Source organism: Prionailurus bengalensis, chromosome D1, assembly GCF_016509475.1.
Source record: "Prionailurus bengalensis isolate Pbe53 chromosome D1, Fcat_Pben_1.1_paternal_pri, whole genome shotgun sequence".
Taxonomy (NCBI): domain Eukaryota; kingdom Metazoa; phylum Chordata; class Mammalia; order Carnivora; family Felidae; genus Prionailurus; species Prionailurus bengalensis.
The window spans coordinates 11686057-11708208 of record NC_057346.1 but is presented as its reverse complement, the minus strand read 5'-3'; the positions used below and the strand labels follow the sequence as shown (position 1 = coordinate 11708208).

Genomic DNA, 22152 nt, shown 5'->3' with positions numbered 1-22152 from the left:
ATGCTCCTGCGGCGATGTAGTGAGGTAAGATTACCACGAGACAGCCGCGCAGCCCTAGGCTTGTGGTGGGTGGTCCTCAGGTTGTTCGGGGGCGTATTTCCGACCATCATTCGTTCCTGCTTTCTAAGGCAGTTGTGAGTGCCTGCACTCCCTGCACTTTGGAGAGAGCTCGGCATTTTGCAGTGTGGGTTCAGCAGGGGATTAATTCTTGTGTGACATCAGGCAAGCCACTTGGCTTCATCTGTTCAGTGGGAGGGCCCAGGAGGATAATGTGCATGAAGACAGGTCCTCTGTGTAAAGTACTTAACAGATGCAGGGCGTGATGATGAGAAGCATCTCTCCCCAGGGTTGGGCACAGGGGCAGGTGGCCGGTAGTACATTTTAGAATTTCAGGGGACACATAAACCCCTGTTCTCATTCAAGCCTTACAGAAAACCTAGAGAAATAGTTTTAGCTGCATTTGATAGAAGTGGAAACCAAGGTTCTGAACGGTGGTTTCCTCAAATGGAAATTTCTCGGTTGGTAGGTATTGGGGCCATCATGGGTCTGGCTCCTTCCTCCGTCAGCCCAGGCCTCCCTCTCCCAGCCCTGTTCCTCCTCCACCGCACCACACGCAGCCTCACACTTCTTCCTGGGTCTCTGGCAGGCCCGCCAGATGGAGGAGGAGCTGCAGACCCAGGTGCAGAAGGCACGGACCTCCTTTCGCACAAGACAGTCATCGCCCGCAGGCCAGCCTCCGGGTCCGGGCCTCTCCTCTCGGGCCCTGGTTTTGAGTCCCTCTTTCTCACCAGGGAGCCTCAGTAACAGGAGAGCCGATGGGGCTGGGCTGGAAAAGTGGGGGGAGGGGCGGGGGAGGAAGATGCTGCTGGCGGCAGCCGGGCACCCGCCCTCCCCCCTCTGCCCTTCCCTGCATGCATCTTTTGGGAGGATGCTCGGGGATGCCCTGGGACCGCTTTCTCCATGTCTCTCAGGCAAGGAAAGTGCCTCCTTAGAGGAGCCCCTGGCCCCGAGGCTTCTGGGCAGATGGGGTCAAGGCTGGGCAAGCCCATGCAGTCAGGATCCTCCCCACTCTGCATGTTCTCAAGTGGCTGTGGCTGACCCGACCGGGCAGGGTCGGGGACATGTAAGAATGCTCTGGTTGGCCTTCAGTTAGGACTTTGCTTTTATAACGACAGTTCTGTGAACTGGTTCAAGGACTGCTGTCTTGGAGTGAAGTGATACAGGGTCTCAGTCCCTCATTTTCTCTTGCTCTCTGTGTCTCTCTTTCTCTCGTACGCACACTCTCTCTATCTGTGTCTCTGTCTCTGTCGGTCTCTCTTTCACACACACACTCTTTGTCTCTGTCTCTCTTTCTCTCTCTCACACACACATACACGCTAAAAGGATAGAATTACAGTTTTCCTCCCATACATGTTTCTTAAATCTCCGGATCTGACTCCTGCTCCTCTCTCTAGAATCTGGGCATTCACTTATTCAATTCTTTACATTTCTTGAATCTACATGTCATAACCTGCAGCAAAGAGCCCCCGCCGTCCAGATGGGCTGATGCACAGGTTTGAGGACCTTCCCCCCACCCCAAGTCAGTGCTGTCTTGGGAGACCTCTGTCTCCTTGGCTCCTGTTCCAGCACTGGGCCTTCTGTCTCGGGGAGATTTCTTTCTGAGTTTATGCCCAGTTAGCATTTTCCTGGTTAAGCTTCTCCCCGACTCTCTTCTCTCTAGCAATTAAAATGCACTTGGCATCTTGTTTCTAAAAAGTGCAATGAATTTTTTATGGTGCTTACCCAAGGAAATGCAATTAGCGTTTAGCAATAACAACTTTTTCATGAATTTATCAGCACTTTTTTGGAGGGGTAGTACAAATGAATATTCATTCCTGGAGGGTCTGCTCACTTTTGGCGAAGTGCACTAAAAAATAAGGACCTCGATTTACTGTCGCTGTATTACCTGGGAGGGGTTGCTGGGAGTTGGCTCTTACATTGGAGAAGTGGTGGGGGAGAGACTCTGGCAGGTGACAGACAGCCTCATCCCTCCCCGCCCCCCCACCACCACCCAGCTCTTAGATCTCCAGCCTCTTCCCTGAGCTCGAACATTTACCACCTGACTCTGGTGAGTCCCCATCTCAAGAGGCAGGTTCAGGGCAGCTGATCCCCCTGGGCAGGAAAGAGTTACCTGCAAATCCATCAACTATAATCTTTTCAGTGTTTCTCATGTCCCTGTGAGTGTTTGCTTATTTAAAGGGAGGTTTTCCTTTATCATAGTCATTGTAGCCGGTTAATAATCAGTAACATGGGGCTATTACAGTTTATCAACACAGCTCACGTGTACCTCATTGAGATCTCACACTAGCTATGCGGTGAAGATATTATTATTGTGCCCACTTTATAGGCAAGAAGATTAGTTCAGAAAGATGAAGCATCTCCCCAAGACCAGCCACTAGTAAGCGCCAGTGAACCCTGGATCTTTTTATTCCACACCCACATCACCATTTGGCACATGGATGAACGAGATGGTCCAGTGTTGCACAGCAGTGTAGACGTGAAAGGTTCTTTATCACCTAGTGGAGTCACCTGCCTACACAAATGCATCGCCATCCCTGCTTTTTATAGGTGAGGCAACCAAAACCTGGGAAGAAGTTAAGTGGCTCCTGCCAGAGACCCTTCTTAGGCAATATTCTGACAGATTTCCAGTTCTCCGTGAGATTGATGGCCTGACTTAAACGTTACAAATGAGTATCTTCCACAGGAGGACGATAAAGAGAACCCTAATTAGAGAATTTGCTAAAAGTGATTCCCTGTTTTCCTACAGAAGATCCCAGGATCTTTCATCAAGCTACCAGTCAGATCTGCAGACTCAGAGGCTCCCACCTGCTCTTCCTTTGTTGGCTGGCACCCGCCAATCCAACTCTTAGGAAAATGAGGAGAAAGAGTGCCTGGGCTCTTTCTCCTGGGCCAGCTGCTGGAGTGCAGCGGTGGGGATGGGGGCAAGGAAGGGTGGGAAAATTCAGGTCCAGAAGGATTTTAATGAGGACCAGCTGGGTGCCCAGCTGTGTTAAGCTCTGTAGGGAATTCAGAGGTTGAGAAACTGACTGCCTTATTGGAGCGAGGAGACTTATTTGTAATAAATTATTAGTGGCCAGCCAGGCACAAAGCTGCGTGGTGAGGCAATAATTGCGAAGGGAGCTCTAGGGGACTATCGTGGAATAAGTCAGGGCATTTCTGTGCAGGAAACTTGTCTGTCCCTTCCAAGGATTCAGCATCCCACCTGCCTGGGCAGAGCTTGTGAGCCCCAGGAGACTTTGTAAGCAGGTTGCTCCTGGCTGCCATGCCCAGGGTGGAAACGTTCTCCTTTTCTGTGCTTTTGGGGTCTGGAAGGTATAGTGGGATGCAGGCTCTCTCTACTTGTTAGAACTTCCGTGGGGTCCTGCTTTTCCTAGATGGGCTGCTGTGAATGAGGGGGCAGGCCTGCCATTCCTGAGGAACATTTCTCAAGCTCTTTCCTACATTTTATTTTTGGAAGTGCTGGGCTCACCCACAGTAGGACAAAACTGGAAATGCTATAAATGCTAAAAGCTGGTACAGCAGCTGTCAGGGGATGGTTTTCCCCAGTCTCTCTATTGCCTTCTGTGCTCTGCCCTCTCCTGGCCATGCACTTAGGACCCTCCAGGCTAGTGAAGAGAGAACCCAGCTACACTATTCAGCCTCTCTCAGCATATCTGGTCCGGATCCCCCCACCCCTCTACTCAGACACATCAGAATGCACTCTTGGGGTACACTTCACCCTTGGGGCTCTGCCTCCTGCTGACCCATTGGAGCCCAGGGTTGCTCACAGCTGTTTAAACTGTCTTGAATACCATTGCCTCTAGAAGAATTCCTAGCAGCAGGCCTGGAGTAGCTTCCTACTCCTGAGGACGAGGCTGATCTTTCTTACACATTCCATTACCTGGACAGGAAGACGCGGGGCAGGCGGGCACACTTCTCGTGCGCTGGAGGCCCCGGGTCAGAGCAGCCCAGGGGAAGCCACTGGAGGGTTTGTACCTGGGGTTGGTGCTGGAGCAGACCAAGCTGGGGACTCAGACGAAACAGAAAGAGGAGTCCTGGCTCCAGAAGGCGCCGGTCTCGCCCTTGTGTGCCTCTCCCAGAGCGGGGTGAGGGCTGCAGGAAGGCAGCGGGGCTCACAGGGCCGGGCTCATCTCCTGAGCCTCCTCCCTCCCCAGGAATCTTTGGCTGTGGCCTCTGAGGGTGTAGAGTCCCAATCTAGGTCTCCAACCACTTGGGAGTTTGCTTTCCTGAGCTAATGACTCAGCCTCCCTCAAACTTGGGCTCTCACCTGTCAAATAGGGAGTCTGGGCCAGGTGGTCTCCATGGGATCTGCCTTGTCAGCTTTCACGCAAACCTCTGTCACCCCCGGAGACATCTGCCCCACACCCTGTAGTTGGGACACAATGGACAGCTGCCTGTTCCCTGGGACAGATCTAAAGGACCACAACTGTTCGGGCTCCTCAGGCCCATAAGAGGAAGGCACTCACAGCTGCTCTCCCTTGAGGCTCGCCCTCTGGGTCCTGGGGGAAAGGGGAGAGATAGCACCAGGCAACTTGAAAAGCCATCTTTCCCCATGTCCATCTGTCCAGCGTTTGTATAGGGGTGAAGGGTTCCAGGACAGGCTGAGCCCGGTGACTGGCACTGTTTCAGCTGCTCCTCAGCTCCTTCCCGACACCCTGGGCTCTGTGTGGGGCCTCATGGGCTGCAGACTCCTAAAGACACTGAGGGAATTCCCTCCTTACCTCAAAGACCCACGGACACTTTCCTTTCGCCCATTTTCTCTTGACAGCTCCTGAGCTGGCCGCAGGACCCCCTCTGCTCCCCAGTCTCTCCCCGTGCATGAGGACGAGTAGTGAGGAAAAGTTTTGGCTACCAGAACCATTAACAGGCAGCTTTGGTTCAAGCTGTCCCCGTTCCTGGCCATGTTACCAGCCTCACAGAGGGAGAATCCTTTCCCATGGCCCTTCAGTCAGGGTGACCCTATCTTCCCAATTTGCCTAGGATTGACCTGGTTTTAACACTGAAACTACCATCCGGGCAAACCAATGGGTCACGCTAAGTCTGCTGCCTCCCTTCTGTATAAAAGGCATCTCTGTAAACTCTAGTGCCCCTCGGCCTCCTCCAGTCCAATCGGGCTTAAAAGAAAGCTTCCCTGGTGACCCAGAGTTGGAGGAAGAGAAGGTTCCCGGGAATTCTCGAGGTCTGGATGGTTTTGTCAAGGCTACAACGTTAGCAGATAGTGCCTTGGCCCTGAGGCCCTCGGAGCAAGTCTCCCACAGACCTGGCTGTCCATCCTTCCCTACGGTGGTCCCTCAGATGGCAGCCAGGACAGCTGTCGCTTCACCTAATGTTCTGGGCACATAGCCTGATCCTTCCAGGCCCAGAAGCCCTCCTGCAATTTGGGGGAGGCTAGGAAGGTGATGTACATGTAGCACTGCTCCCGGAAGCCATGAACATCGCTTTCCCACTTTGCCCACGTCTCACTCATGTCTGGTCCCCAGATCCTGGTCTGGGGCTTGGCATGAGGTGCTCACTGAGCCCCCTTGGGAGGAGGATAAGAGGGGGCTATCGCCCTCCTGGGAGGCGGGTGGGTCTCTTCTCCAGCCTCTGCCCTCCGGAGGGGAGCAGAGAAGAGCAAAGAAGAGACTGCCAGACTGCTGGAGCCCACAGGGATTTTGTGGGGTTTATTTTGCTTCGGCACTGTCTGCAGAGGTGAGGGCATGAATAAAAGAGCAAGGGAAGATTTACTGTTCCCACACTTGGCGGTGGCCCTGTATTTGCACAGCGGATCCTGTCTGGGAGGGGCTGGAGCAGGTGGAGGCCAGGCTGGGACTCAGGGAGAAAGCCAGACTCCAGGCAGTCTTTTTGAAGGGACCCTGGGGTGGAGCGGAAGGTGAGGCTGTGAGGAGGCTACTTAGGCCATCTCTGTGACCCCCCAGGGGCCAGAGCGTCCCCTCCACTCTTCTGCTCTGTCCCTTACATGAACCAGTAGCCAACAGCTTGGGTCCAAGAACCTCTTAAACCCTGGGGCATGTGGTGGGCCTGGTAGGGTGCACTGCCAATGAGGACCCCAAAAGAAAGGGCCCCAGGCTGCACTCATTTGTATTCATGGCCCTGGTAATGGGCACAATCAAGAAGTGACATTAGTCGTGGCCTAGCCTGGCCTGGGGCTGGGACCTGGAACCTTTCAGCTGAGAGTGACCTTGGACGGGGTCCGGTGTCACCTCTGCATGCATGTCCAAGACAGTACAGCATCGTAGTGTCCTGGGGCCAACAAAAGACGGACCACTTTTTGTACACTCAATCCTAATGGGTCAAAGCTGGTGGTGGGAGGTAGCAGAAAAGAGGAGAGTCTGAGGGACTGGTAGCGGCTTCTGGGAAGTGATAGGATCCATACTGTGTGTGTGTCTATGTATCTTTGTGTCTGCCTGTGTATGTGTATCTTTGTGTGTCTGTGTCTGCATATGTCTGTGTGTGTGTGTGTGTGTGTGTGTGTGTGTGTGTGTGTGTGTGGTCTCTGTGTGTTTTTGGGCGCATGTCTGTATGTATACTGGTATGTATATTCTATGAAACTTGAAGGTCTGGAGGGAAGAGGAGACATAAAGAGAGTCTGGGATAAGGCTCTACAGAATTTCTCCCCTAACCTTGAAGAGGCAGATCGAACTCTGGCCAGTTTCCATGTACAGGGCTCCCCCCACCTTTAGCTTCTCCCTCCCCATGACACACACACACACACACACACACACACACACACACACACACACCACCTCAACACTTTACCCTGGCAGATGTGATCATAAATAACTAGGAAGAATCACAGTGGTCACATATAAGAAACACAGACGTCTGGTACTAGCTTGTTTGTATATATGCGCATGTGCACGTGTGCATATGTGTGTGTGTGCACGTATGTGTGGTCATGTCCCCATGGGAGCTTCTGAATCTTAAGTCAGCCTCTCAAGACTGCTTCCCCCAGGTCCACTTGAACATTTGTGGGGCTTGGGCAGGAGCATGGATGGAATATACCATATGTCTAAAGAGTTAAAACTAACACATCAAACTAGCAGATCATTCAATTGAAAATGTCTTGCCATGACAAATATACCTCCTTAAAGATGTGGAATACCAGGTTCAAATTTAGAATCCTAGAATCCTTGGATTCTTTCCTGGGGCATGGCAGGATGGGGAGAACTGGCGTGTGGCTACCTTTTCTTCCCACCTCCTGATCCCTGCCCTCCTGCACAGGGCCTCGTAGGCAGCCAGGAGGGCATTCCTCCTGCCTAGGGCTGTGCCCACCAGTGGGGTCTGCCCTCAGGGAAAGAGGCGAATGCAGCCTCGGGGCCACTTGAATTCCAGGGTCTAGAAGGGGGCACATGGGCTCTGGGTGGGCATGTGACCTCAGCCCTGCGAGCTTCTCCTTTGAGGGAGGGTATGATCAAAAAGGTCCAGGACAGCAGGGTCAGGCCTAGGGTGAGGTTAAGTGAGGCATGGCTCTCAGGATCTCACAGGGTGGGCTGGCCCCTGCCTCATCCTGGTCCTGGCCCTATTGGACAGGGTCTTATTAAGTAAGAAGCCCAGAACAAGGCTGGCTTCTCTTTCTGGTCTCTGTGGGGGCTGATATTTACTGCAGCCCATCATGTGAGACAGAGGTGGAATGACAAAAGTAGACCCCCACCTACTCTTCCAGATGCTATAAAGTGCCCCTGGCTACATTTCAGGGGGCTCCACTTTACATCAGCCACCCTCCCCCCCCTCCCCTCATGGCAGTCCCCAGACTCATGCTCAGTGGAAAAATAGAGTGATTCATGATTCCCACTCACTGGCCCTCAGAAATTAACTGAGATAAACACAGGGACAAAACTCTAGTGAACAAATGAACTATATTCCAGAACTCTCTCACAGACAGAATTCGCTAAAACAAAGGCAAGCCAAAGCTAATTAGAAAAATGGATGTGTAGGGTCAGGGGAGGTCTGTGGGAGAGGAGCCAGGATACAATCTGTATGCATTTTGGAGAAATCTGGATTGAACTTGTTATGGACAGAATTATGTCTTCCCCAAATGCATGTGTCGAAACCCCAGCCCCCAATGTGACTGTATCTGGAGATAGGACCTTTGGGAGGTAATTAAGGTTGAATGAGGTCTTCACTGGTGTCCTTATAAAAAAAGGAAGAGACACCAGCACTCTCTCTCTTTCCTCACAAGCTCAGAGAAGAGGCTATATAGGAGGACACAGTCAGAAGGTGGTCATCAGCAAGCCAAGAGGGGAATTCTCACGAGAACCTGACCGTGATGGCACCTTGATCTTGGACTTCCAGGCTCCAGAACTGTGAGAAATAGATTTCTGTTCTTTAAACCATGCAGTCTGTAGTATTCTGTTAGGGCAGCCCACAGCAATTAATATAAAATTAAATCACTGTAGGGACGCCTGGGTGGCTCAGTCGGTTAAGCCTCTGACTCTTGATTTCGGCTCAGGTCACGATCTCATTGTGGGATCGAGCCCCAAGACGGGCTCTGCACTAGCAGTGTGGAGCCTGCTTGGGATTCTCTCTCTCTCCCTCTCTCTCTGCCCCTTCCCGTCCTTGCACACATGTGCGTGTGTGCTGTCCCTCACTCTCAAAATAAACAAACTTAAAAAAATAAAAGAGAATCACTGTAGAAGATGCTCGTAAAACAGGAGAATAAATAGAAGAGGACGTCCAGGGTGTTGCAGCCTGATGCTGGAGCCCGTGGTTTGGGTTTCCATCACATGATGCATGGGAGGCATTTAGGGGAGGCCAGGTCCAGGATCCCTGGAGCTTGGGTTCCGAACTGGCCTTCATCCCTTGTGATTGAGCCCGGCTGTCTCTGGACTTTGCGAAGTTCCTATTTTCTCCTCTATGTAACGGGACTAATAACATATGTTCTACATAACTCACAGAGTAGATGGGGAGACCAAGTCAAATGAAATAACCAGAAGGCCTCGGAGATTGTATGGAGCTAGGCAAAAGTAACAGGTTATTGCTTCTAATCTGTATTGGTACATCTGCCACTTGTCACATTTATTGTCACCATTTATTGAATGTCTCCTTGCTATCGTGCCCCATCTTGAGCCTGGAATACCCAGAACTGAATAGAAGAATAGCACTGTCTTCGAGGGGTTCATGGGCTAGTTGCAGGCAAACACTAAAACACGGCTATTATTATTTGCTGAAAGAGCACAAATATGAAATATTTTGAAAGAGTTTGCTACAATTACTGTACAACCATTTACAGATAGTTGCTTGTTGCCAAGAAAGAACTGATGTGGCAAATGTAGAAATTTCCCACCTACTATCAGCATGTAAGGTTTTAAGAAAACCAATGGAGGCAAATGGTGTTTCGATCATAACCTCAGAAATGTGGTTTCCATACCAACGTATTTGTGCAGAATAAAAAGCCCAAAACAAAATGCTGCCTCTGATTCACAATAAGGCGAGCCTTAGTTGAATCATGTTTTTAGTAGAAAAGACTAAGCCCCCAGCCCCCACAGCGCCTTGCCAAATTGTCTGTGGTCCCGTACACATACGTGCAAGCACACAATGGGAGGTAAACTGGGGCCCTTAGAGGGATCAGATCAGGCTCTCTGTGGAATCCTGGGTTCTAACCCTGGCCTATCACTTTACATGTCTGGGTCTCAGTTTCCTTGTCTGTATAGGAGGAGTGATTCTGTCTCATTACTTTTATTGTCATGAAACTGAAATTACACCAAAGATACTAGTATCTTGAAAGAGCAAGTAACAGAGTAGTCACATAGGTAGTCCAGCCATAGCTTAATCTGGAAGGTCTTTTATGTTCCTAGGAGGTGAGCAGTGTGGCATGAGAAGCCGTGTTTAGTTTTGTGAGGATGATCACTGTGGAGGATCGGGTCCTCCCCAATCTGTCCTGCTAACCTCTGACCACCCCTTCCTCCCTCCCTCTGTCCTCCCTTTTCCTGTCTCCTCTTTCCTCCTTCCCTCCCTTTCCCCTCCATACTCATTCCCTTCATTTTTATTGAATGCTTGTCATGTACCAGAATGTGGAGATAAGTATCTCACTATTTCAGCAGAAACTCATAATCATGTGGGGGAGATTAGAGATGTGCACCAATCATTTCAATAAGGGCCAGGTGCAAGATGCTTCATTCTGGAGCATGAATAAGGTGTGTGGCTGGGTAAGGAGACTGCTTGAGCTGGGCCTTGACTGATGAATGTCAGCAATGAGCTGGGGCAGGGGCGTGGATATGGCCAGGAGGGGAAGAGAGAACAAGGCCATTTGGGACCAAGGGAACAGCATGAAACACCTGATATTTCCTGGGAAGCAAGTAGTTTTGTGATTGTGGACCTAGAACAAGGTCTGACACCTGTGAATAAGTGGCAGCCAAGCCAAGAAGTCCTCCTTTGTCTAATGAGAAGTGTGGGGGGAGCTTCTGAGACCGTTAAAGCAGGAGAGAGTCACAGTCGTGTATAATGGAGAGATTACCCTGGAGGAGATATGCAGGTGGGCTTTGAGGGGAACTGCGGCATACTAATATAACCGTTAGTGTAGGGTCTCAAACTGCTTTTAAAGATAAAATCTTTATTTGGAGCCCTTAAATATTTGAGACAAAGCAGTGTTTTATTAGCATGCGTTCATTTTATAATTCCACATTGCCGATACCTATGTAGGATAAAATCAGTCAGTGTGAACAGTGATGCCATTTTGATGAGCATCAGCAGTTGAAGTCAGGAACCATGCATCAAATTACAGAGTTATATTCATTTCACGACCCAGCTTAATTCCAGATTTTGGTTTCAGTTGCATAGCACCAAGGAATCCTGACTTAACACAGTTAAGTCGTTGCTAATAGCAATGGGGTTTGCACAGCTTGACTTTTAGTCTCAGGGCATGCTTTAATTAAAAGAGGAAAACTTCATTCAGAGGTCTGTATAAAAATGAGTTAATCTCGTATCCTAAGTTAATGGGGTGGTGGTCTCCAAGTACCAAAATTGGGCATGTTACACATTTTCGTAATGGTCTAGATGGCTAAAATATGTTTTAAACTCAATGTAAATCAAATATTTGAGAACCCCTATGCCACTTGCAGAAGGTGAAGACATGAGTGAAGGGTATTATGTGGTTTGTTTGTGTTGATCCTGCCATGGCCGAAGTTGGGCAGTTAGGGTTACGTTAATACATGCTTCTTCAGTTGGATGTTGATGGGGACTTCTCTCAAAACTGGCAGGAGCAGTGCAGTGGGGTAGCTACATTGGGTTCATCTACCCTATAGACAGCGTGTGGCACTTCCATAATCTTGGTACCTTTGTGACCTATGATTTGTGGGAGTTGGGAGAACCCAAGCAAAACATCAGGATATTGAGAGACCTTATATTCATTTGCAAACTTCTACCTGGGTATGCTCAGGGAACTCACCAAGTAGAAAAGCACCCCCCTCTACCCTCCAAGAGGAGACTGATAACAAATCCTTTTACTGAACACCTGCTATGTGCTGTGCACTGTTTTATGCAGTTTATATGTACCAACACTGTTAACATTTGCAGCAGTCCTATGAGATGATTGCTCTTATTTTCTCCATTTTAAAGACGAGGAAATTGAGGCACAAAGAGGTTAAGCGTCTTGCCCAAGATCACACAGCTAGGAAGTGACAGAGCTGGGATTTGAATCCATAGCCTGGAGCCTGCGTACCTAATCACTATGCTGTCTTGTGCCTCTTCAAGGTAAGAATTTACATTAGACCTCTGAGGTCACATATCTTTTCATTGGAATGAGCATTGCATTTGTCCCTTAATTTTCCCCAGGAATATCCTCAGTGCCGGTCATAGCACGTAGGTTCTTCTGCTGATGTTGAGGATGGGCTTTCAGTGGAAATTGTGCAATGGGCAGTGTAGGTGGGGAAAGGGACTTCACACACATGTGAACTTTTTGGAAAAGTGTTCTTTGGAGGTGGGCTTGGGCCCTCCATGGTCTGGATTCATGATGCTAACATGAAGCATCAGGTATCGTGAAGTCAGGAAATAATGCTAGGGGGTCTGTGAGCCACACAGCCTCTGTTTCTCTGTCAACTGCAGGATCCAAGGTACCAAGAGGGTGGGACAGACCCAGTACAGAGAGGGTGGTGGGAAGCTGAGGCTTGGGTGACCTGTGTTCCCAGCTCCCAGGTCTGCCTCAGATCCACCCTTTTCTGGCATTGGTCCTTCCAAGTGAAGAGAAGCAGCCGGTTAAGCCTGCACTGAGTGTGGGAGGTTGAAAAGCTTAAGAGGAGACTGTAATGAGAGTAAGTTGGCAAAGCAGCTAAATTGATAGGAAACAGCAGGGTGGGATCAGCCATCGCAAAACCAGTCTATTAAGAGAAGGTCCCAAGAGGCCAGGATGGCTTTTTCTCCAGAATAAATGCTGAGCTGAGCAGACTGAATAAATGAAGGCACATCAGTCAGGGCTGCACGGATGGGCAGGAGCAGCACCCTCTAGAGTCAGGTCATGGTCAGGGTGGCCTCTGACCTGTTTGCTGGATCTCAAAGTTGAAGTTGGAAAGAGTTTATTTTAGCATCAACAAAAGGAATCTCCTGTTGGGAGAGCTTGTAATCTGTGGTGTGAGCACCAGGGAATGGATATACCATCAAGGAAGGATTTAATGAGTTCTTGGAGTGTGCAGAGCAGAAGGCCTGGGGAGGGGTATAGAGAGGTTCAGGGAAGCTGCTTGACCTTGTGGAATGGCCACCGGGAAGTTCAGCCTCCCCGGGCTCCTGGTGGCACTGTGCAGCCAAGTGAACACAGGCCATGATTGCCACCTGACCTTCGAGGGCCTCTGCTCAGGTATCCGTGGGCTGTCCCCACCCCCGGGTTAGTCTGAGCACCATGCTCAGAGATCTCACAGCCCACAAACCTCAGGGTGTCAGCTCCTGGGGATCACACCGAGCTCAGGTCTCTCCGTGAGCAGGGAGCTGGTTCCAACGCAACCACAGCTCTGAGAATGAGCGTGTGGTCTCTTTCCATGTGGCCAAACCACTGCTCCTGGCTGAAAAGAGCAGGGAGGGAACCGTTGCTTGTGGGACACCGCCTTTGTATCAAGTACTGAGCCATGCTAAGTACCTTGGTTCACAGAATCTGTACAAAACTGCTTCGAGGAGGTAGCCTGTTCTTTGTGTAAATGAAACTGAGGCTCAGCTATGTTAACACACACAAGTTCACACACATGGAGAAGGTGGGGATGGGGTTCAACTACACCTTTTTTTGGGTTCCAAAAATCTGTGGTCTTTGCACTAGCCCTGCCTCCTGAGCAAAAGACAAGAAACTCACCGCTTTCAGTGACGCCCAGGAGTGGCCACCATGGTGTCTCCCGGCAGGGCTCGAGCCAAAATGTTCCCCATGGGACTCGCAGGCTCTCAGCTTTTGCCCTTGGGCAAGTTATTTGACTTTTTTGAGCCTCAGTGTCCAACTCGGGTATGACAGAAATAATATGCTCCCCTTCCCCTTGGAGGGTTGTGAAATAGATGAAAGCAAGTATGCAGAAGCCATCGTCACGGTCAAGGACACATTTGATGACAGAACAATCAGCACTGAAGTGTCCAGTGAGTTCACTCTCCTCTTCCCCATTATGTACCCCTGGGGATCTCTGGCACAGCACTGATCTCCAAACATTCTGGGCTTGAATGGATGAAGATCTCACTGTTCAGCCAAGAAGTCATTTATAATTCCTCTCGGGGTCTGGTCACTGTGGGGCAGAATGGGGGGAAAATCCATCTAAAGGCAAAACTTTCTTTTGTGTTGGCACCAGAAAGGAAGTAAGTCATCTTTTGATTCGAGGCCTGGGTAGCCAGCCAAGTCCAGGGAAGGGTGGAAGATGCCCAGGCCGGAGGGGAGGGCAGGCCTGGAGTCGTTACCTGGGATGAGGATGGTGGCTCCTGCCAGAACCCCAGGCGCTTCAGGTCCTTTAAGACTTGGGTGGGAGCAGGAGGGCAGTGCTGGTAAATGCGAGAGGGCACTTCTGGGAAGGCCTGAGGGGCTCGGCTTAGCCCTGCAATGGAGGCCGGGTGGTTTTGGGGCCCTGGCTCCCCAGCTGTCCCATTTCTGTCCTCCTCGCAGGACCCCGCTGACATTGCCCCTCTCTTCAAACACTTCCTTCTTTGAAGAGCCCTCATGAATCCTTAGAACATCCCTCTCCTGCCACCTGTCTCTCAGGCCTGTTCCTCACTGCCTGTCAGGGATAGGACACCATCCGATCAGGCCCTCCCACACCCACCTTGGGTGCCTTCAGAGACAGAAATGCTTCTCCTATGCTGCTTGTCTCTTCCGTGAGCATCCACTGAACATCTGCTATGTGCCAGGCACATGGGAGTGGGCTACATGAATTGGCACTTGTGCTTATCATATCTTTTTATTTTCTGATGCTTTGATGCCTTAGGCCTCAGTGACTCTGGAGGGACTGGCCCTCCCAGGGCTCGCTAATTCTTATGGAGAGTAAAGGATTCCCCTGCAAGGGCACCTTCCATATGCAGACCAACCAATCCAGAGCCCAGACTCCCAGCCACTTGCTTTATTGGGCTCTCAGGGGGCCACTAATCACCCCTGGGTTGGGCGCCAGGCAGCTAGGGCAGCCCCTATACCCAGCTCAGTGAATGGAATCATCCTGCAGCCAGCGCCTAAGCTAGAAACCCAGGGTTATCCCTGGTCCTCCCTCATCAATCCGCACAGAGTTCCTTGAACCCGGCCTCCTCCACATCGTCTTCCTCTTCCTCCTCCTTCGTGGCCCCTTCCTTCACACTCTCAGCATCTCCCCTCAGGCTTTCGGCTCCAGTCCTCCACACCTGGTCCTCCCACTGCATCCACCACACTGTGACTTTTCCAGACGTACACGGTGCCATCTCAGGTCTGTCTGCAACTGTCCAGCGTCCTCAGGATGGTGTCGGAACCCCTGGGTCGGGCACACACACCCTCTAGCAGAATGCAGGTCCACCTTCTTCCCTCACTCCATCTCTTGACCCTTTGAGATTCCCAGCACCCCAGGGTGCTCCTTCTATGGGGCAGGAGGATGGGATTCACAAGGAAACTGCAGTCATCACTGGTTCTCCACACTGGATGTGTGTTAGAGTTGCCGTGGCAATCACCCTAAAAATACCAACCCATTCCAGAAATTCTGATTCAGTTGCTCCCAGGCTCAGGGTCAGACTTAAAAAAAATTTTTTTTTGAAAGTTCTCTTATTGATTCTAATGTTGAGGATCAATAAACTCTGTGGTCAAAGCTGCTGAAGGCTGAGGAATGAGCTGGCTTTGCACCAAGGCCTACCATTGAGGTAGGAGTACAGGTAGAACCATCTCAGAATTGACCAAGTCAGTCCTGAACATTCTAGTCCCAGATTAAGGGGATAAGAGACATAACCTGGGGGAGGACGATCACTCTTCTACTTCTACAATATTGAGTTTATGTTGAAGTCAGCACAGTGTAGCTCTAATCAGCTGGAAAACCAAAGTGGGAACCTAAAATAATGCTAAGATAAGTCTGGATCTAGGATATTCTGGATTCCTCCAGTCACTGAAGTGGCTCAAGTTTACTGCCCTTAGCACATGCAATACTCCCCTCTATCTCCTTCCTCCACACTTCCACCCCAAACCAGTGATGGGGATGGAGATTCCTGTGACCAGAAGTGAGGCCTCCTCAGTCCTGGCCACATGCAGGGCTCATGAAACGTGAATGTTTCTCTTCATCAAGTTCCGTGTACATGTGTTTCTCTAATTCTACTTGGGCTTCTCCTTCCTGGGTCCATAGACCTCTCTCAGCTCACAGACCTGTAGTTCTTTAGCATGTATCCGAATCACCTGGAGGGATTGTTAAATGCAGACTGTTAGGCCCCACCACCAGAGTTTCTGATTCTGTAGGATTAGGGTGGGGCTTGAGAACTTGTATTTCTAGAAAATTCCTGCGTGGTGCTGGTGCTACTGGTCCTGGCAGCACGTTTTGAGAATTTCTGCTGGAAAAGACAGGCCCTTTTTGGTCTGGATTCTCTGGGTGTTAACCCAATTTAGGGAGAATGAAACCCTGGAATACTCCTGGAAATCCAAGATATAAAGCTGTGCACTGCCCTCTCCTCATGGAAACTGTAGCAGACATTTTCCAGGTTCCTTTAGCATCAACTTTAACCACCACAAAATGCAATCCTTGTCCTCCTGACTGTTTCTTTTCTCCTGCTCTCAGCCTTTTCTTCTTTTCTGGCTCTCATTTTCATCTTTTCAAACATTCCAGGCTGTTTTATGACTTGGCTGTGCCATCACATATGCTGAGTTCTGAGCCCGGAATTTCCTTCCTTTCTCTCTGTCTGCCTGTTTTATTTGCCTCTTTTGGTTCGAAGGAACAGGTACTCTCTCGAATTACTTCATTTTATAGGAACTTTATTTTAAGGATCCCAAGAGAGGCAGACCAGATCTCAGGAAGAGCAGGAACAGATGGGCGGTTCTGATTTCAAGGTGTCTGAAGGGATATCAGCCACAGAAATTTGTGTGCATTTCCTCTAATGTTTGGCCACTAAGTGACTCAGCAACTCTGGGCATCTGCTCTTAACTCTGCTCTCTTCCAACTAATATATGTTTCCCCAATATGTTTTGGTTTTTTTTCCATCCAGTTTATAGCTTCTGCTTGCTCTTCCTCATCTTATGTAGTTTCTGTTTCCTTATAACTTTGGCTTGAGCCATGGCTCAAATTCTGCCTCATTGACAATCTTTCAGATAGGGCTACTGGGAGGGTGTTCAGGGCCCTTGTGTATGTAAACAATTTAAAGCACTTATAACAATGGTGGAAGAGGGTCCTCCAAAAATCTTCTTCATTAAAGCAATGAAAACACTGGCAAAAATAGTCAAAATCAACTTTCCTAGAATGCTGGAATTTGACCACAATATACAACAATTTGAGGATCATTCACTCAAGAAATGGCCAAATGTCAGCAAGAACATCATGTTTTCATAGTATTTTAGCTTGCCCTATTCCCATTCCCCTCTCCCTTGCTCCACAGCAACCTTGGAAATGAGCAGCCTCACAACTATGGTTTATGTGAAAATTAGCAGCTTAATAGCTGCCAAAAAGGGAAGAATGGGCTTGGACTCTCCAAAAAAACCCTATACTCAGAGAAGAGCTTTATTTGAGTTGTACGGATGCTCCCTGGAAGAGAGCCATTCTCAAGGATTGCCTTTGTTTGACCCAACTCAGAGCTCAGACATATAGGACACCATCAAGTTACCAACATATAAATAATGGGAGTCCCAGAAGGAAAGGAGTTAGAGAAAAGGACAGAGAGAAAATCTGAAGGAATAATGGCTAAAAACTTAACAAATTTGATTAAAAACACTAATCTATACATATAAAAGCTTGACAAACTCCAAGGAAGACAAACTCAAAGAGATTCACTCCAAGACACATTATAGTCAAAATAACAAAAGCCAAAGGCAGAGAATTTTGAAAGCAGCAAGAGAGAAGTAACTCATCATTTACAAAGGATCCTCCAATAAAAAAAAGAATAAATAGGGGCGCCTGGGTGGCGCAGTCGGTTAAGCATCTGACTTCAGCCAGGTCACGATCTCGCGGTCCATGAGTTCGAGCCCCGCGTCAGGCTCTGGGCTGATGGCTCAGAGCTTGGAGCCTGTTTCTGATTCTGTGTCTCCCTCTCTCTCTGCCCCTCCCCCGTTCATGCTCTGTCTCTCCTTCCCAAAAATGGATAAACGTTGAAAAAAAAAATTAAAAAAAAAAAAGAATAAATAAATAAAAATACAAAGGATCCTCCACGAGGTTAACAGCTGACTTCTCATGAGAACCCATGGAGGCCAGGAGGAAGTGGGATTACATGTTTAAAGTTCTGATAGAAAGACTGTCAACCAAGAAGTTTATATCCAGCAAAAGTATCCTTAAAAAAAAATGAAGGTGAATTTAAGACATTCCTAATTAAGTCTTGTTTTGACTTTTTCGGACACTTTAGAATATGATTTCTTTCAATGTTGACTCCACTGTAGTACTCTATACACTGCCATCTGCAGGGAGGATAGATGAAGGACACACAGGTGGAGGAAGAAGGAAAGTCCCTTGTTTTAGACAGTTAAAGACTAACCTGGAAGAATATGATGTCATCACATCTATTAGAATCAAGAGAAGACATTGATCATAAGGGCCTGTTGGCATTGTGGAACCATGATCTCTAAAGCCCTTGGAGGAGATGGCCTGACCATCCCCAGAGGATCATCTGACATGTGGCATGGAGCCCACAGAAAGCAGAAGTACTACAGATGGTGGGGGAGCATGGGTGTCTCCACTGTCCTTGGGTGCTGTAGACTGAAGGGAGCACCATGGATGAACACCTGATACATGAGCCCAAAGATTGATAGTGAACCTTTGGTAGCCCAAAGTCCTGAATTCATCTTGTGTCTGACATGAGTGAGTGTCACCAAAAGAAATGTGACAATACCATCCTGGTTTCCTGACCTTGTGTAATCCCTTGAAAGAAATACTTTGCATTGGCCAGCAGAAGCAATCCTCTTGCCAAGCTGCCCTCCTAGAATCAGGAGACACCTATAAGGGCCTGTGACAACCACATTGCTGTGAGCCCCAGGGCTCTCAGGGAATCTGGTTAATCCCACATATGAGGTAGAGGGTCTGTGAGCTCCCCAAAGGAAAGAAATAAAACAGGGCCTTTGCAGGTCCTCATCCAGGCTTGGGATGCCCCTTCTAGATGATACTGATAGTCTCCTTCGTCTGATGCTACTAGGCATCAGAGAGAAAGTACTAGCCTCCCCTGAAGTGGGAGGCCAATCCAGGACAGGGGCTCTGCTGGTTCTGATCTAAGGGTGCTACCTTCTTAAGTTCACTTTTCCCTACTAGCCACCTTGTTGGTTAAGTGTTTCTTGGTTTAGAAAATTTCTGAGAGGGAATCTGATTCCCTAGCTGATCAGTTTTGCTCTAGGCCAGTAGTACTCAGGGTATTGTCTGAGGACCCCTGGGGTCTGAGACTCCTTCAGGATATCTGTATGGTTAAAACTCTTTTCATGATAATACTAAGATTTCATTTGCCCCTTTCTTAGTGTTGACACTTCGAAAACGAGGGTGGGCAAAACTGCTGGTGCCTTGGCACAGATGAAGGCAATGCCACCAAACTGTTCTAGTGGTTTTCTACCATATTTTTCACTACCACAGACATTTAAAAAAATCCAGTTTCACTAAAGAGTATATTTGATGAAGCAATAGAGTACTAGTTTTATTAAATCTTGGCTTTTGAGACAAGACATGCATTTTTTTTTAAAGTCTGTGTGGAGCCCCCCTACAGCCCTTCTGCTGCATACTGAAATACAGAGGATGTCTTTAGGAAAAGCACTCATATGACCGAGTTGCAAGCTGAACTAGCCACTTTTTCCCTAGAATGTCATTTTACTTGTGAGATATATTGATAGAAAAACTATGATTATTCAGATTTGATATTTTGCAGACATTTAAAAATGAACAGAGGGAGTCTGCCAGTTCAAGGAAAACAACTGATGGGTTGACAACGATGGCATTTGAAGTTTCAAGTGAACAGTAGGGTTTTGGAAAGCTTGTACCCACCAGGATCTGGATAGCTTCCCACTTCTTCAAGACTTTCTGATACTGATGGTGATATTAATGAATGTGTGCAGATAGAGGGGAAGATCAAACATTCTGATTCTGGCTTGCTAGGTATGAGGTGCTTTTATTATAGAAAGCAGCCTCAGGGAAGGGATTGGAAGTCAGACTCTGAGAGCCCCAATAGGTAGGGCTCTGGGGTGGACATTGCCTGAGTTGACACTGGTGGTCTGTATCCTTTGTGGGAGCATGTGGCCCACTTCCTCATGTGGACTGAGAGTTTCTCTAGAAGTTTACTTGTATCATCGAACAACTCTAGAGCTCCTATGGCAAAGGCTTAGGAGAGGGTGGCACTTGAGGCTGGGCTCAACTCCCTCCCCTTAAGCTTACTACACTTGTCTTGAAGGCTCTAGGCATCCTGGGAAGTGACCTCTGAGACCCAAAGGGGAAAAGGGGGTTTAGATGGGCCCACTTAACCCTGACCATAACAATGCTAAAAATAAATGGCTCAGTATCTCAAGCTCTTCCTAGAAGTGGGCTAGACAGCCCCAGTGTTCTATAGCATATCAGATACTGTGTTTTTTAGAAATCCCAACTGAATCCTGAATATTGCTGCACAAACACTTTGAGCCAAAATGCAAGGGAAGACAAACAAGTCTGAAGCCCTTGCAGAGTGACTGAAACCAATGGAGCAAGAGGGAGAGAGCTGGAAAAACATCAAAGCAAAGCCAGTTTTCTTCCAGAGACTCCAGGCTAGTTACAAATGCAGTAATCAAATATCTGGAGGAGCAGAGGATTTGTCCTGGGCTAGGGTTGTGGTGAAAGGTCCCCTCTGATAGAGATGCTCATGTTTAGCACTTTTCTACATGTTTCTGCCACTAAGGAGGTGATGCATAGCGTAGGCTGGTGGTCACAACCCCTATACCCACACTAGTCCCACAGAGGTGGCTGTGGTGTATGTGGAGGCGGGTGGGGAGATTGGAGTTTGGCATGGAGGGATTTTAGCTGAAACAGAGATGCTGGTCCTGGGTGCTCTGAAGTCTTTAATGGAAATCTTTCACTTGTAAATAGGTTTTATTTGTCTCTGTGTATTCAGTCTAGTGCTGGCCAGCACAGACAGCTGGTGCTTGCTAAATACTTGGGGCATTGTACTGTGAATTGCTTTGTAGGAATAATGTAAATGGGATAAAACAGTCATCATGGGGCCAGCAGCAGAGGAGGCTGGAATTTCCCCAGTGGGCTTATAGAGGAAGGTGAAGCTGTTGGAGGAAAAAAGGTGGGGGCTGGCAGAATGGGAGCATGAGGGCTGACAAAGGAGAGCAGGGAGAGGGCTGGAAGATCCCTGATGGAGGTAAAAATGCAGGGGTGGATGGATATCTTGGCAGGTCTTCTGTTGGCTGGAAGGAGAAGTAGAGAGACCAGTTTCCAGGCCTAGGCTCCCTTGCCTGCCAAGCCCCTGGTCAGAGGCATTAGAAACTAGAGTGGAGATTGCACACTAAGATGGCAATTTTGCCAGCAGGGCCCTTTGGCAAACCACGGTTCTACAGACCTTTCTCAGCAAACATCCCCAAATATTTCCCATGTCCTAACATTCACCAACCGTATGGCCCCCCAGTACTCATAGCTGTAGGTCTCTCACCTTTATCCATTCATATGATACTTACTCATTAATCAATCAATTAAAAATATATTTATTGGGGCACCTGGATGGATCAGTCAGTTGAGCATTGGACTGGCTCAGGTTATGATCTCACAGTTTGTGAGTTTGCACCCTGCATTGGGCTCATTGCTGTTGGCACAGAGCCCCTTTGGATCCTCTGTTCCCCCCCCCACACCCTGCCCTGTATCCTACTTGCATTCTCTCTCTTGCTCAAAAATAAATAAACATTAAAAAAAACCACATTTATTAAGTGCATCCTGTGTGCCAGGCACATGCTAGGTACAAAGGTTAAAATAGCACAGCCATTCTCTAAGTGTGGTCTCTGGGCCAGCTGCATCCGCACCATCTGGTGTGTTAGTTACCTATGGATGCCTAACAAATGATTCCAAAACTTAGTGGCCTAAATCAATAATAACCATCTCTTATCCCTCCTAGTTTCTGGAGCTTCTGGCTTAGGATCTATCATGGAGCTGCTGGGAGTGCAGTCAGGAGGCTTGAAGTAGGACTGGAGGACCTGCCTCCGAGGTGGCCCATTCACATCGCTGGCACGTTGGTGTTGGTTGCTGGCTGGAGGCTTCAGTTCCAACCCCTGTGCACCTCTCCTCAGCGTTGCTTGAGTGTCCTCACAACATGGTGGCTGGAGCAGCCTAAGAGAAAAAGCGACAAGCTGCAATTTCTTTTGTAATCTCATCTCAGAAACCACACACCTTCACTCCCACAATAGCCCATTGGTCCCACAGGTCAGATCTACTCAGTGTGGGAGGAAAGTCCACAGGGGATTGACCGGGAAGCAAGCATTAGGAGGGCCATTTGTGAGACTGGGAACTTGTTTGCATAACCCCTCCCAGTGCCTCAGATGCATGCTACAGTCTGGGAACGACTGCAGTGGGA

At 48.8% G+C, this 22152-nt stretch overlaps 1 protein-coding gene across 4 annotated transcripts in view; it reads left to right on the top strand.

Annotated features, from left to right (window-relative positions):
* The window catches only part of TMPRSS5 (transmembrane serine protease 5), a 71818-nt gene that overhangs the window by 10221 nt on the left and 39445 nt on the right, over nucleotides 1-22152 (top strand). Inside the window, exon 12 of one of the 4 annotated variants that reach the window (XM_043579367.1) lies at nucleotides 8248-8480. The exons of 1 other annotated variant lie outside the window; for it this stretch is intronic. In XM_043579367.1, the coding sequence (XP_043435302.1) occupies nucleotides 8248-8370 (123 nt within the window). In that variant the 3' untranslated portion in view covers nucleotides 8371-8480. Of the gene's footprint in view, nucleotides 1-646; nucleotides 2001-8242; nucleotides 8481-22152 lie in introns of those variants that run through there. 2 more of the 4 variants (XM_043579368.1, XM_043579366.1) reach the window with 2 other exon arrangements.